At 42.8% G+C, this 15,361-nt stretch overlaps 1 protein-coding gene across 2 annotated transcripts in view; it reads left to right on the forward strand.

Moving 5' to 3' along the window:
- Nucleotides 1-3,193: 3,193 nt before the first annotated feature.
- Nucleotides 3,194-15,361, forward strand: part of bend5 (BEN domain containing 5) — a 52,552-nt gene continuing 40,384 nt past the window's right edge. Inside the window, exons 1-2 of one of the 2 annotated variants that reach the window (XM_067980806.1) lie at nucleotides 3,194-3,260; nucleotides 11,586-11,725. In XM_067980806.1, the coding sequence (XP_067836907.1) occupies nucleotides 3,245-3,260; nucleotides 11,586-11,725 (156 nt within the window). In that variant the 5' untranslated portion in view covers nucleotides 3,194-3,244. Of the gene's footprint in view, nucleotides 3,261-3,698; nucleotides 4,002-11,585; nucleotides 11,726-15,361 lie in introns of those variants that run through there. The other variant, XM_067980796.1, reaches the window with a different exon arrangement.

A 15,361-nucleotide genomic window follows, 5' to 3' on the forward strand; every position in this document is an offset into this window, starting at 1 on the left:
TCAGTACCCACGGACCAGTTGAACCAGGAACACTTCTCACCACGATGGACGTCTCGGCACTATACACCAGTATCCCCCACGATGACGGCATCGCTGCGACAGCATCAATACTCAACACCAACAACAGCCAATCTCCGGAAGCCATCCGACAACTCATCCGCTTCATCCTGGATCACAATGTCTTCACCTTCGATAACCAGTTCTTTACCCAAACACACGGAACAGCCATGGGGACCAAATTCGCACCCCAATACGCCAACATTTTCATGCAAAAGTTCGAGCAGGACTTCTTCACTGCACAAGACCTCCAACCAACACTATACACCAGATACATCGACGACATTTTCTTTCTATGGACCCACGGCAAGGAATCACTAAAGAGACTACACGATAACATCAACAAGTTCCATCCCACCATCAAGCTCACCATGGACTACTCCTCAGAATCAGTTTCTTTCTTGGACACACGAATCTCCATCAAAGACGGGCACCTCAGCACCTCACTCTACCGCAAGCCCACGGACAACCTCACGATGCTCCACTTTTCCAGCTTCCACCCTAACCATGTCAAAGAGGCCATCCCATATGGACAGGCCCTGCGAATACACAGGGTCTGCTCAGACGAGGAGGAACACGATGGGCACCTACAGACGCTGAAAGACGCCCTAGTAAGAACGGGATATGACGCTCGACTCATCGATCGACAGTTCCGACGGGCCACAGCAAAAAATCGCATAGACCTCCTCAGGAGACTAACACGGGACGCAACCAACAGAGTACCCTTTGTCGTCCAGTACTTCCCCGGAGCGGAGAAACTACGCCATGTTCTCCGCAGCCTTCAACATGTCATCAATGAGGACAAACACCTCGCTATGGCCATCCCCACACCTCCACTACTCGCCTTTAAACAGCCACCCAACCTCAAACAGACCATCGTTCGCAGCAAATTACCTAGCTTTCAAGAGAACAGCGTCCACGACACCACACAACCCTGCCACGGTAACCTCTGCAAGACATGCCAGATCATCGACACAGATACCACCATCACACGAGAGGACACCACCCACCAGGTGCATGGTTCATACTCCTGTGACTCGGCCAACGTTGTCTACCTCATACGTTGCAGGAAAGGATGCCCCAGAGCATGGTACATTGGCGAGACCATGCAGACGCTGCGACAACGGATAAACGGACACCGCGCAACAATCGCCAAACAGGAGGGTTCCCTCCCAGTCGGGGAACACTTCAGCAGTCATGGACATTCAGCCACCGACCTTCGGGTAAGCATACTCCAAGGCGGCCTTCGAGACACACGACAACGCAAAATCGTCGAGCAGAAATTGATAGCCAAGTTCCGCACCCATGAGGACGGCCTCAACCGGGATCTTGGGTTCATGTCACGCTACACGTTACCCCACCAGCGAACAAATGTTATCTGTTTTTAATATAACGGGTCAGTTGCTGTCTTTTCTATGTTTCTACCTCTCTATCTCTGTTTTTTTTTGTTTGTTGTTTTTTTTTGGTGATTTGTATATTCTGTGAGACCTGGCAGGTAACACCTGTCTGTCTGCACACTGATTGCCTTGGCAACGGGCAGTTGAAAAAACTGTCTGTAATCACCAAGCATTGTTCTGTGAATTATAAATGCGATTTCATCTCGAGGATTTCATTTTCACATCGTTCACCTGACGAAGGAGGTAGCCTCCGAAAGCTTGTGAATTTAAAATAAAATTGCTGGACTATAACTTGGTGTTGTAAAATTGTTTACAATTGTCAACCCCAGTCCATCACCGGCATCTCCACATCATTATCTCCTAAAGACATAGACTCCTTTTAGGGATGGGCAATAAATGCTGGCCTCGCCAGCGACGCCCACATCCCATGAACGAATAAAAAAAAACTCCTTTATGGGGTGCAGCTCAAAAGAGGCCAATTGCCCTTGGTACCCCACTCAAGGAACAACAACAACTTGTGTTTATATAGCGCCTTTAAGGAAGGAAAATGTGCGAAGGCACTTCACAGGAGTTTAATCAGACAAAAATTGACAAAACCAAAAGAAGATGATATTAGATGGGGTGACTAAATCCTTGGTCAAAGAGTTAGGTTTTAAGGAGCGTCTTAAAGGAGGAGAGAGGTGAAGAGGCGGAGTGGTTTAGGGAGGAAATTCCAGAGATTAGGCCATAGAATGCTGAAGGCACGGCCGCCAATGGTGGGACATTCTCAGAGGATTGTAGGGCTGGAAGAGATAGGAAGGGTGAAGGCCATGGAAGGATATGAACACTAGGATTAGAATTTTAAATCTGAGAAGTTGGTGGACCGGGAGCCAATGTAGGTCAGTCAGCAGAGGGATGATGGGTGAGCAGGACTTGGTTCAGGTTAGGATATGGGTACCAAAGATTCGGATAAGCTGAATTTTATGGAGGGTGGAAGACTGTCTTCACTCAATGTCACACGAGTGCAGTTCCAGGCAGGCTTTCTATATAGCAATCAGAAGCAAGAACCTTAGCAAATTTCCCCCGATGTAGAGGCATTAAAGCACACACTGGCAATCAAACTTGGGATGCTGCCCAACTACTTATAGCTTTGCCAACAATATACCAGTATATAGTAATGTACGATATACCATGTGAATACAATTTAAATTTACTTAACCCAATATGTAAATGAATGTAAAAGCTTTTATGTTTTTCTTTTATGTGGAAAATTTAAAAAAGGATCTGGGTGGCATAGTAGATTAGCATACATGCGTTTCATCTCTTGGACCTGGCTTCGAATTCAGCCCAGACTGATATCCTGAAAATCTCTGCTGACTATGAAGCTTCCACATGAAATGAGTTTGGGCTACCTGAATCCATTTCCTCATGGTCCCACAGAACAAATCTGACTCTAATATGTGACACTAAATTGTCAATCTAAGATTATAAATTTGGTGGTGTGGGACAGGGAAAACATACTGTTGCAGTAGGAGGTACACTTCTGAGGTTGGACAGAATAGAGGACACTTTACCCTGCAAATGACTGCACTGCAGTTTGGGTTCTCAAAATAAGAATGGCAAATTACCCAATGCTAACGTTCCTTGCTTCCATGAGCACAGAATTCACAAAAAAGGGAGGGAGTTGATTTTTTTTTAAAACTAGGAAGTGCAGACAAAGAGCGCAAACTATACGTTGATAGAGGTCTACCCTGTACATTGAAGTTTCCTTTGTGTGCTGCTCGCCGAGTTGGTTATTCATCACGAGCATCATGAGCTTTTTGCCAGGTAAAGTTTGCATCGTTTAGTGAATCTTGCTCATTGTGCCTGAACTTTTCTCTTCACCATTAGGTCTGCCTGTACGTATTATTTGCCTCAACCTGCCCAGTGAGCCTGGTACAATACGCTGAATGATTCCATGCCCCCGCCAGCGTTATTATAATTAGGGCAAGTGACTGGGTGCCCTGCGACAAATTCCACGAATTTGTGCACTTATGGTGTGCAGCGTGATTTTCGCCGCCCAACCACCGCGACTTTTTGCAAATGAAAAGCCCCCGAGGGGCAGGGAGAAATCCTGGTTTTCCGAGCCCTAAGAAATTGTTGACCCCTGATTGCAATGCCCCCCCGCCCCGCCCCGGGGTATTCTGCTTCAGCCCGCTGCCCTCTTCCCAGCGGCAGTACGCCTCTGCCGGTGACGTCAGGCGCAGACAGCTGCTGGTTGGGGGGGCTCGCGGTGGAGCCCGAGACTCGGAGCTCGAGCCCCTCGGTTTTTTCAGTTGGTGCGGGACACCGGCAAAAAAAAAACCCCAGACATGTTCGCCTGCGTGCGCTTCCTGCAGGACCAAGTGCACCACATCGTGCCCGTGTCTCACATTAAAAATTTCCACCCGACCTCCAAGTGCGACTTCAACAAAAAACAAGTTTACCGACTGGTGCTACCGGGACCAGGGCCCGGGTCGGGAGAGCCGGAAATCGGCGCCGTTACCAAGGGGGGCCACTGCCGGAAGGCCCAGATCCTAGCTCTGGGAGGTAGGTACTAACCCAGGCCGGGAAGGAGGAGATGAGGGAATGCTTGGTGTTGGCCCCGGCGCAAGGCGGTTTGAAGGAGGTCGAGCCGAGCTCCGACCCCCCCCCCCCCCCCGAAAGGCCGGTGCCTGTTTGGGGACAGCGTCCCTCGAAATTAGCCACAATTGGTTGAAACACGTGGCAGCATTTACATTCCCCCTCCCGATGTGTGTGTGTGTAAAGGAGGGAGGAGGAGGAGGGGGGAAGGGGAGTCTCTTTTTCTTTCCCTTTCCCCCATCCCGAGGATGGGCAGCAGCTGTTCATTGTTTTTGTTCCGGGCGCCACTTCCTCTAGTGTCTTCGAACTCTTTCCTCTCCCGCCCCTTTATTTTTCATCTCCGTGCAGAGAAAAAGCTGAAATCGAAATATTTCTGTTATTTTCCCTTTCAGCACGTCATTACTGCTTTCTGATCCGAGAGACGCTGAGGCATATATACATATAGTCTAACGATTACTGTTGAATTTTGAAGATTGTATTGCAGCTATTAACATAAGAATGTAAACAGACCGTGTCACTTTTTTGAAGTAAACATTATTATAGTAAGAGAAATGTCGGAGACTTAATGAAGGAACTGGTGTGGAAAAAAGGTTTTAAAAGTGTTTCCCAATTTCTCCATTTTTGAAGTGCATGGGTCATTGCAACCTTCCAGTAACTTGACCAAATGGCAAATCTACATGTGTGAATCTAGATAGTGGGTGTTACTATCCTATCCTGTACAAGCGAGGCCGCTGGAACTGACCGCTGTTCAGATGGAAATTCTCATCAGCGCGAGGCCTCGAAACCTCTCTCGGGAGCCTGTGCCTCACAACTTGAGCTGTCTCTCGGAAATTCCCTCCATGCCATTTCACTGCACGGAGGGATTTCCTGTATGGGCTGCTTCTTCACACTGTCCACTTCCTCGCCCTCGTCTTCCATCTGGACGTGCCATCTTGCCGTCCGGCGGAGATGGAGGGCTGTCTACACGGGAGTCCTCCCCTGCACCATTGGGGATCTGGGTTGGAGAGTGTTGCATGGAGCAGTTCTGTCAAACTAGTTTTTAAATCACTTCATGGACTCCCAGGCCGCCTGTGACTTTTGTGGGCTGGATGTGTTTGTTTTTCACATTGACACGGAGTGTGAGAGGTTACCACCCCTGTTTCACTATTTGAAGGGGTTCCTCCTCAACGTCTGGCTCCACTCAGTCCCATGCCCCTGATCTTTGGCCACCCCGGTGCAAGTCGGAGGACCTCCTTGTGGGCCTGCTCCTGGGCCTGGTCAAGGTGGCCATTCACAGGTCCAGGTTGGACGCGGCCTGTAGGGGTGGTTGCTCTGGCTGCCTGCCTCTCTTCCGTGGTCTTGTCCGTGCCCGGGTGGCCCTGGAGCACAACCGCGCGTTGTCCACCAGTACGTTTGAGGCCTTCCGTGACCGGTGGGCATTGCAGGGACTGGAGTGCATATTGGACATGGGTGGCAACATTATTATTTAATTTGATAAGTTTCCTTTGTTTTTTATGATTTGGGTTTCCATTAGTTGTGCCCCTCTAAAAAGGAGGCACTTTTGTTAGACTTTGGTTTGTTGACACCGGAGCAATCCAGTGTCTCCATATGGGTTTCTAAAGAAAAGGCATCACCCTTCCTGACATCAGGCGACAGTATCTGTTTCTTAAGGTACAAGACTCGCCACATCTACCCCTGTTTAAAAATGAGTTTCATCCGCTGAGCCACTGTTAGCGCAAGGTATTTCATTTGAACAGTTCCTTTGAGGAACCTAAATGTCACCTCCAGATGGTGTACTAAGTAGCAAGAGCAAGCTTCAAACATGGTCAATGCCTATTTAGTGACAGATCCAACAGTCCAGCCCACTGGTTTTGACCCTGCTCTCTGGGTAAAGCTCAATCGCTTCAGATGTGCTATGAATGACTATAAGTGAGGCCTTCGTTAATCCTTTGCTACTGTGGCCAGTTAGAAGGTGTAGGTCATAGACTTGCTGGTCATACCCATTGGCAAGGGCTGCCTGGTTACTTAATGGGCTTGCGTAATGTCCTTCACTCGACTGTTGAACAGTTAGAACACCTAGACTGTCAAGTCATGCATGTTAGTCTATGTAAATGCAATCACAATAAAAAAAACGAAGCTATTTGACCATGTTGGAAATCACAACCCAAGACCAATCTTGTTCTCATCTGGCATCTGTGCTTTTGCATTTCTCAGCAGAGACTGTTGAATACCATTCAGGAGTGGGAACACTGGCTAACTTTTTCTTGTTCCTATCCCTGGGGAGCTGGGGCCCCAACCACAGCCACAGTTGAGATAAATTAAGATGGATTGAATTGACTCTGGGACCTTCTAGTCTTTATGGCTATTTAGTTGAATGGTGCTTTACTATTGTGTCATTGGGGGACCTTGTATAGAAAAGACTTTAAGTGATTGTCTAGTTCTCTTCCTGAGCTTTTGGAACTTCAGAATATTTAGCAGAGACTTTATTTTCATATCAATATATTTCCATTTTGGCGATTATTAGGTTAAAACTGAAAAGAGAGAATGAGCATAGTCATTTACACCATACGTGGTCAATATACTTAATGGCATATCTCTAATATTGGTTGGTACTCTTTGACGATGCTGCTTTTGGTGTCTCTCAAGTTTTATCAACAATAACCACCTCTTACCATTGCCTTCACTTTTATACTATAGGATTGCCTCCAACAGCAAGAGCATCATTGGCACAGCCCTACAGTATAAACAACCAGATGTTCTTGCCATTGGAGGCAGCAAAGCCCTTGCGTAATTGGTTTCCATTTGCTGCATCCCATTAAAGGTTGTGGTGAAAATACAGCACATGCACGATCTGACTGTGGTTTTACATGTTGCTGGCCTATATAGATTCTTCCTGAAGTCGGGGAAAGTCCACTGCCAAATTAACAAAGATGCAATGGAGTTTGACACTTCGGAGAAAATGTATGTACACAAATTGAGCAGATGCTTTCAATCTTGATGGACCTTGTGCTTTTGCCTAGATTTCTCAATTTGCAAAAAATCTTGATTCCCAACACAGCAATTTATTTTCCCACCAATTTTCTCTCCTCCTAAAACCATTTATGACTCGCTAGAGCTTGGCTCTGCAGGTGCTAGTGACTCTTGTATCTTTCCAAGTGGCCAATCTTCATGTGTAAGCCTGGACAGTGAATGTCATCAGACTATTTGTTTGATGAGTCCGATCCCATCTTCAATTGATGTCCATTTATGTACTGCCAGAAGAGGTCACTGGAGTGAGAATACTTTTTTTCCTTTCCCTAGCCCAGGGTTGCTGAGGCCAATTTTAGCACTGGTTTAGCTTAGATTAGTTAACCCAACACACATTGAGGATTGCACTAGGGATGTTATCTACTCAATGCCTTAACCTAAATTGTCAGAGCAGCTCAGTGATATTTTTGATGTTAGTCTGGAGGAGGTGTTAAATGGGGACTAGGCTCTTCACAGATATCAAAACCAAATCAGAAGACATTTTTAATTGCTTCGGCTTTCTTGTGCAGTTCATTGTGGTTGGTTCCAGAGCAGGATTACCAAGTTTTCTGCCTTTTTCTGTATAGTATATTGAGAGGAGGATTATAAAATTAGTTTTATATCGCCGATGTCACATAAGTTCACACTTTTTTTATTCATTCATGGGATGTGGGCATCGCTGGCAAGGTCAGCATTTATTGCCCATCCCTAATTGTCCTTAAGGTGGTGGTGAGCCGCCGCCTTGAACCGCTGCAGTCCGTGTGGTGAAGGTTCTCCCACAGTGCTGTTAGGTAGGGAGTTCCAGGATTTTTGACCTAGCGATGATGAAAGAATGGCGGTATGTTTTCAAGTCAGGATGGTGTGTGACTTGGAACCTGCAGCAATCTCAGTCTGATTGAACGCACATAAATTACATTAAAGCAATCAGGAATGGTCTCATGTTGCTTCAAGTGGATGTTCTCCCTGTGTGTGCTTACACAATATGTGTCAGTAGGCTGTTTAACTTTGGAGATTATCGCAACCGAAGTTGTCTTTTCCCAGAGGATGTAGCCCAGTGTGGGTGTACTCCAGTGGAGGATTTGAAAGTTTCCAGAGAAACTATTGGTTCTGTAGTATTTTTAAAAAAGTATCAGTAATAGTGTTTATTTTAAAATTCAATTTAGATGTCTTAATTTTTGTGTTCCTGAACAACTGTCTTTTTATCCCTCCAGGTTTCTTCCTTTTCATTTGGAAGTCGTTGGCTCCTTGCTGGGGTCTGATTCCATTTATGGCAGTCACTCTCTCAGACCTTATCCAGGGGGGTATCTTACATCCACGAACCTTATCCTAGTAGCCTGTAATAAGAAAAATGTTGTAATAATGGGAAATTTTAAGCTGCATGTAGATTGCAAGAGAAATACCAGCACAAATATGGAAGGGAATAGATTTATTGATTCAAGATAGCAAAACAGTGATACATTGCTTGACGTACACAATACTTTAAACTACTTTGCAAATAATAAACTACCCAAACTCTTGGAAGACCTTTTAGAACCTTTTAACTGAAACTTTGGTGAACCTAACTTCTTCAAAATTAACAGTCACTTGGACAAGTATGGATTAATAAAGGAAAGCCAGCACGGATTTGTTAAAGGCAATTTGTGTTTAACTAACTTGATTGAGTTTTTTTATGAGGTAACAGAGAGCTTTGATGTTGTGTACATGGATTTTCAAAAGACCTTTGATAAAGTGCCACATAATAGGCTTGTCAGCAAAATTGAAGCCCACCGAATAAAAGAGGCAGTGGCAGCATGGATACGAAATTGGCTAAGTGATAGGAAATGGAGAGTAATGGTGAACGGTTGTATTTTGGACTGGAGGAAGGTTTATGTGGTGCCCCCCAGGAGTTGGTACTTGGACCACTGCTTTTTTTTGATATATATTAATGTCTTGGACTTGGTACAGGGCAGAATTTCTAAATTTGCAGATGACACAAAACTTGGAAGTATAGTAAACAGTGAGGAGGATAGTAATAGACTTCAGGAGGACATAGACAGGCTGGTGGAATGGGCGGACACATGGCAGATGAAATTTAATACAGAGAAGTGCAAACTGATACATTTTGGCATGAGAACAAGGAGTGGCAATATAAACAAAATGGTGCAATTCTAAAGGGGGTACAGGAACAGAGAAACCTGGGGGTATATGCGCATAAATCTTTGAAGATGGCAGGACAGGTTGAGAAAGTGGTTAAAAAGTATACGGGATCCTGGACTTTATAAATAGAGGCATAGAGTACAAAAGCAAAGAAGTTATGTTGAACCTTTTATAAAACACTGGTTTGGCCACAACTGGAGTATTGTGTTCAATTCTGGGCACTGTACTTTAGGAAGGATGTGAGGCCTTAGAGAGGGTGCAGAAAAGATTTAATAGAATGGTTCCAGGAATGAGGGACTTCAGTTATGTGGATAGACTGGAGAAGCTGGGGTGGTTGTTCTTCTTGGAACAGAGAAGGCTGAGAGGAGATTTGATAGAAGTGTTCAAGAAGGGTTTCGATAAAGTAAATAAAGAGAAACTGTTCCCACTGGCAGAAGGGGAAAGAACCAGAGGACACAGATTTAAGGTGATTGGCAAAAGAACCAAAGGCAACGTGAGGAAAAACTTCTTTATGCAGCGAGTGGTTATGATCTGGAATGCGCTGCCTGAAAGGATGGTGTAAGCAGATTCAATTGTGGCTTTCAAAAAGGAATTGGATAAATACTTGAAGGGAAAAAAAATGCAGGGCTACAGGGAAAGAGCGGGGGAATGGGACTAACTGGATTGCTCTTACAAAGACCTGGCACAGGCTCGATGGGCTGAATGGCCTCCTGTGTTGTAACGATTCTATGATTTTATGATTCAATCCATAGTATCCCATTTTATCCCTACACCGTGTTACCACACAGTCCAGGTGACTACTGAATAGGGAAAGTGAGAACCAGTTTTACTACTGTAACCATTCTTTTGACAGCCCACATCAGAGCAGTTCCTTTTAAGTAGGTCATTGTGTCAATAATCATTTTACCATTCAGGTAGATCTTAGACTTCTCGTCTTTTGGTTGGTGGATTGTTTTTGATATGTGATTTGTATATCAAATAACTTGATTCTTTTCAAACAGATAACTGGGCATCATAAATGTAAAACTCTGTGGTAATTTTCAATCTAGCAAGTAGACAAAGAATAATTCTCTTGTTCATATAAACTCCATTTTGTAGTTTATTGCAATAGGGCAATTGATAATCCTGCCTTACATTATCTCTGAATATGCAGTCTCTGGAATTAAGATACTTTTGTAAAATCATTAAAACGTAAAATGGTACTTTGAAAACTCGAATTATAACTTTGTGTTTTCTATTTTATTAAGATACAAAATAGATTTTTTTTAAACCTGTCTTTATGGGAGGTATTGTAGATGTTGCCAAATTCAGTGTCTACCAATCTGTACTTTATAATGATTTAGATCAAATTAAACTTTACATTCGCTCTAATTTTACAACCTATGTTCGATAGTAGTTAACCTGGACAAGTCGCAGCAATAAGAAACAAAGCGAATCAAATAACCCCCGCCGCCTGTTCGTTTAGACAGCAGTTACTAACCTCTAGGTTAGATTACTGCTTGCTTTTTATCGATAATTTTTGGCGGCAGTATTCTTGTTTTCCTTAGTTCCTTAGTCACCAGGTGCCTGCTGTCGCCGTTATAAATGTGTGAGCCTTAACAGTGAGAGTCTGCAGGCTATTGCAGCCAAGTCCAGTTCTACACACGCACGCACATGCACATACCATGATCTTTGGCTGATTTTTCCACTCCCTAGCCGAGGGGTGCTGAGACAACTTGTGCCCATACTGCCTCCTTAACTGAGATCAGCTAACTCATCGCAGATTGGAGATTGTACCAGGATCCTTCTGGTTTATGTAGCTCACCTATTCATTGGATACATCACAGCCATCAGAACAGAAAATATACCGTTTTAAAATAATTTAAAAAAATTATTAAGCTAGAAATAGGAAATTTTATTTTAACTTATTTCTCTTTTTGAGTGATGAATAGCTTCGACAAAATACAAGGTTAGTGTTTAGAATTTCTTAAAATAATTTCTTTTAACAAAGCTTCCTTCTGTCAAAATGATACTTTGAAAGGAAATCAAAACACTCAAAGTTTTAAATGTTAGGAACATAAAAACAAATAAAATGATTAAAGAATTGAAATCACAGCATTCAGAAAGGCTTTGTATTTTTCTTTTGATAGTTTTTTTTTCTCTGCCACATGAAGCCTTCACTAAGGTTTTCACACCATGCTGATAGTAATGAGTAAATTCAGACCAAATGTCTTAATGTTGCTTCACTTTTTGAGATCAGAATTATACACTTTGGAACATCTGAAGCTTGGTAATGTGATCTATATTTTTATAAATGTACAGGTGATATTTTCAGTGTAATAGCAGTACTTTTATAAGGTAACTTTTCAAACAGCATCTGGTGGGGTAAATTCTGCAGCAGTAAAAGTTCCTGATATTTTAATTTTTTCACCCTTTTTTTAAATTCTTTAGACAGCAGACAAGAACTGGAGAAATTTTTGAAACTGAAAAAATGCAAAGTGCCGAAAATAATTGAAAGTTTCATTGAAGTGTCTGAATCTGAAGATGGTGACAGCACTGAAGATGAACCACATCAAATCAACAATATCCAGGTATTAAATTAAATAATGTTTTGAGAATCTGTTATCGTCACCTTATTTAAATTGGAAAAGAGTATTCTTCTGTTTCTCTTCCTTTTTCCTTCCTCCTTCTGAAGAGTCTGATTAATGCTGGGGTGTAGTCCCACAGCTGTTGACATTCCCCCAGAACTTCACCCAACTGACCAATGTGTCATCTGCGTGCCATAAACATACACTTTCTGATGGTGGTTACTAAATAGCATTTAGGAATAGGAGCTCTGTTGATTTGTTTTTCCTTCCTAGCCCAAGTTGAGGTCAGTTGTAGCACCTCTGTTACTACCCTGATTGAAATCAATTAACTCAGCACAGACTGGGATAGAACTTGGAACTTTGCATATAGAATCGCCTCCATGAGAAAGAGAAAGAGAGAGGGAGTAGAGATCTGAACTCAAATTGCAGAGCCGATAGTACTTACAGTGTGCAGTTTAATTTCTGAAGTTGTCAAAATTGATCTAACCTGATACACCGGCCACTGCATGTAGCGGGCAAATCGTGTTCACATGAACACGCTCTCTATAAGCGGTGGGAACTGTAATTGTGAAGCATTTTGAGGCATCCCGAGGACATGAAAGACACTATAAATGCAATTTTCTTTCCTCTCATGACTTAGTAGCACAAAAGGTGATGTATTTACTCATTAACCTCTGGAGATCTAAACATTCTTCTTTGTTAGCATGTGTATTTGATATTTTATTTCAAGTTTTAATGAGATAAATATAAAGCAATTTTTGGCACACATTTCCTGACACCTTCATCTAGAATTGCAGCTTGACAGGCTTCAGCCATATTAACAGATTTTAATACACTCAGCTTAATAGGGAGGTCATAATGTACCTTAAAACAGCCATACTGGTAAAACTTTAAAAATTCCACAATTTCAAAGAAAATGCTCATTTGTGAAGTCAAAGGCTTTGGGCTCTTGTCACTGCTACATTTAAATTGTAGGAGTTTAGTAAAAATATGTGAGCTAGCACACTTAGAAGTTGTCAATTTCTTCCAACCAGCAGTGTGGGATCATACCAAAATGGTCTTTCCATTAGAACTGAATGTTACTATGTTTTCTAAGAAATTGGGTTGAAGGCCAGGGATGGCAGTGCTTGAAGAGCATCAAGCTTGGCATCACCAAGCTTGAAGAAAATTAAAATTAAAATTTAAATCAAGAAGCTGTGATTAGTTGGTGCCAAGCTTGTGTTTTAAAAGCCTAAAGGTGTGGGAGAAAAAAAAGTAAGAGGATTCACACTTTTGAGAACCTGAGGAAGAATAAATTTGAGTAGGAGACTGCAATGGGTCTTGATTTCAAATGAGTAAAATGTAGGAAAGAGAAAGAACATATGTAGTGTTGTATATTTGGAGCTTGGAAGAAACAATTCAGAAACCTCAGGAGCACTAAGATAAGAGTTTAAAAAAAAAGTTCCAATACTCAAAGCACAGTTCACCAACCTAGCATTTGGTTACCCTAATTCAGGGCCTTTTAGATTTTCAGCCTGGAATCTTTCGATCAAGGGCCCATCCTACAAATATGTGGACACAAAGGAGCGTGGCAGAAAGCTACTGATGAAGTGAACTCTAGTTCCACCACCAAGCGGACCTAGGATGGTTTCTTGTGGAAAAAGTTTTGAAAAGCAACCTGAAGATAACCAAAGCAAGTAAAGAAAATCGCATTGTCTGAAAAAAGGACGAGTTACTTATTTGGCAGTTGAAGTGATTACAAATTAGTAGAATTATGAGTGAAACATTGCAGTCAACACTTGAATGTGCAGTTACATAAAATTACATAGAATTTACAGCACAGAAACAGGCCATTCAGCCCAAACATTCGGTCTATGCCGGTGTTCATGCTCCACACGAGCCTCGTCCCACTCTATTTACTTCATCTCACCATATCAACAAATCCTTCTATTCCTTTTTCCCTCATGTACTTACCTTGCTCCCCCTTAAATGCATCTATGCTATTCATCTCAAGCACTCCATGTGGTAGCGAGTTCTACATTCTCGCCATTCTCTGAGTAAAGAAGTTTCTCCTGAATTTGTTATTGGATTTATTAGTGACTATCTTATATTTATGGTGCCGTGTTTTGGACTCCCCACATGTGGAAACATTTCGGTCTACCTCTACGTCTTCTCTCAGTTGAACAAATTGGCTCTCCAAATCTGGAAATAAAAATGCTTCTTATATGAGAGTCGTATCTTAAAATGGTAGTCACAACAATTGCTGAATTAAATACTGTAAAGCTGAAACACTTCCACGTTCTGCTAAACAACTATGCTCTCCAAACGTTTAAAAAGTATTAGTTGATCTTGTGTGGCATTGCACATAGGAAGTCAAGACCAGTGTAGTCTTCAGATGAAGCAGGGTTAGAAAGCAGGGAATACAATCACAGAATGATACAGCGCAGAAAGAGGACATTCAGCCCATTATGCCTGTGCTGGCTCTTTGAAAGAGCTACCTAATTAGTCCCATTCCCCTGCTCTTTCCCAAAGTCCTGCAAATTTTTCCCCTTCAAGTATTTATCTAATTCCCTTTTGAAAGTTATTATTAAAAGTTACGGATTAATCAAGGACAATCAGCATGGGTTTGTTAAGGGAAGGTCGTGATGGACTAACTTGATTGAAATTTTTGAGGAGGTAACAAGGAGGGTCGATGAGGGCAGTGCATTGGATGTAGTCTGCATGGATTTTAGCAAGGCTTTTGACAAGGTCCCACATGGCAGACTGATCAGTAAAGTAAAAGCTCGTGGAATCCAAAGGAAAGTGGCAAGTTGGATCCAAAATTGGCTTAGTGGCAGGAAGCAAACGGCAATAATCGACGGGTGTTTTTGTGACTGGAAGGGTGTTTCCAGTGGGGTTCTGCAGGGCTCAGTACTAGGTCCCTTGCCTTTTGTGGTATATATCAATGATTTAGACTTAAAGGTAGGGGGCATGATTAAGAAGTTTGCAGATGATACAAAAATTGGCCGTGTAGTTGAAAGTGAGGAGGAAATCTGTAGACTGCAGGAAGATATCCTTGTCAGGTGGGCAGAAAAGTGGCAAATGGAATTCAATCCGGAGAAATGTGAGGTAATGCATTTGGGGAGGGCAAACCAGGCAAGCGAATATACAATAAATGGGAGGATACTGAGTGGTGTAGAGGAACAGAGGGACCTTGGAGTGCATGTCCACAGATCCCTGAAGGTAGCAGGACAGGTAGATAACGTGGTTCAGAAGGCATCCGGGATACTTTCCTCTTATTAGCCAAGGCATAGAATATAAAAGCAAGGAGGTTAGGCTAGCACTGTATAAAACACTAGTTAGGCCACAGCTTGAGTACTGTGTACAGTTGTAGTCACCACATTACAGGAAAGATGTGATTGCACTAGAGATGGTACAAAGGAGATTTACGAGGATGTTGCCAGGACTGGAGAATTTTAGCTATGAGGAAAGATTGGATAGGCTGGGGTTTTTTTTAGAACAGAGGAGGCTGAGGGGAGATTTAATTAAGGTATATAAAATTATGAGAGGCCTAGATAGAATGGATAGGAAGGACCTAGTTTCCTTAGCAGAGAGGTCAATAACCATGGGGCATAGATTTAAAGTAATTGGTAGAAGGACTAGAGGGGGGTTGAGGAGAAA

This window comes from Heptranchias perlo, chromosome 3 (genome assembly GCF_035084215.1).
Source record: "Heptranchias perlo isolate sHepPer1 chromosome 3, sHepPer1.hap1, whole genome shotgun sequence".
Taxonomy (NCBI): Eukaryota; Metazoa; Chordata; class Chondrichthyes; order Hexanchiformes; family Hexanchidae; genus Heptranchias; species Heptranchias perlo.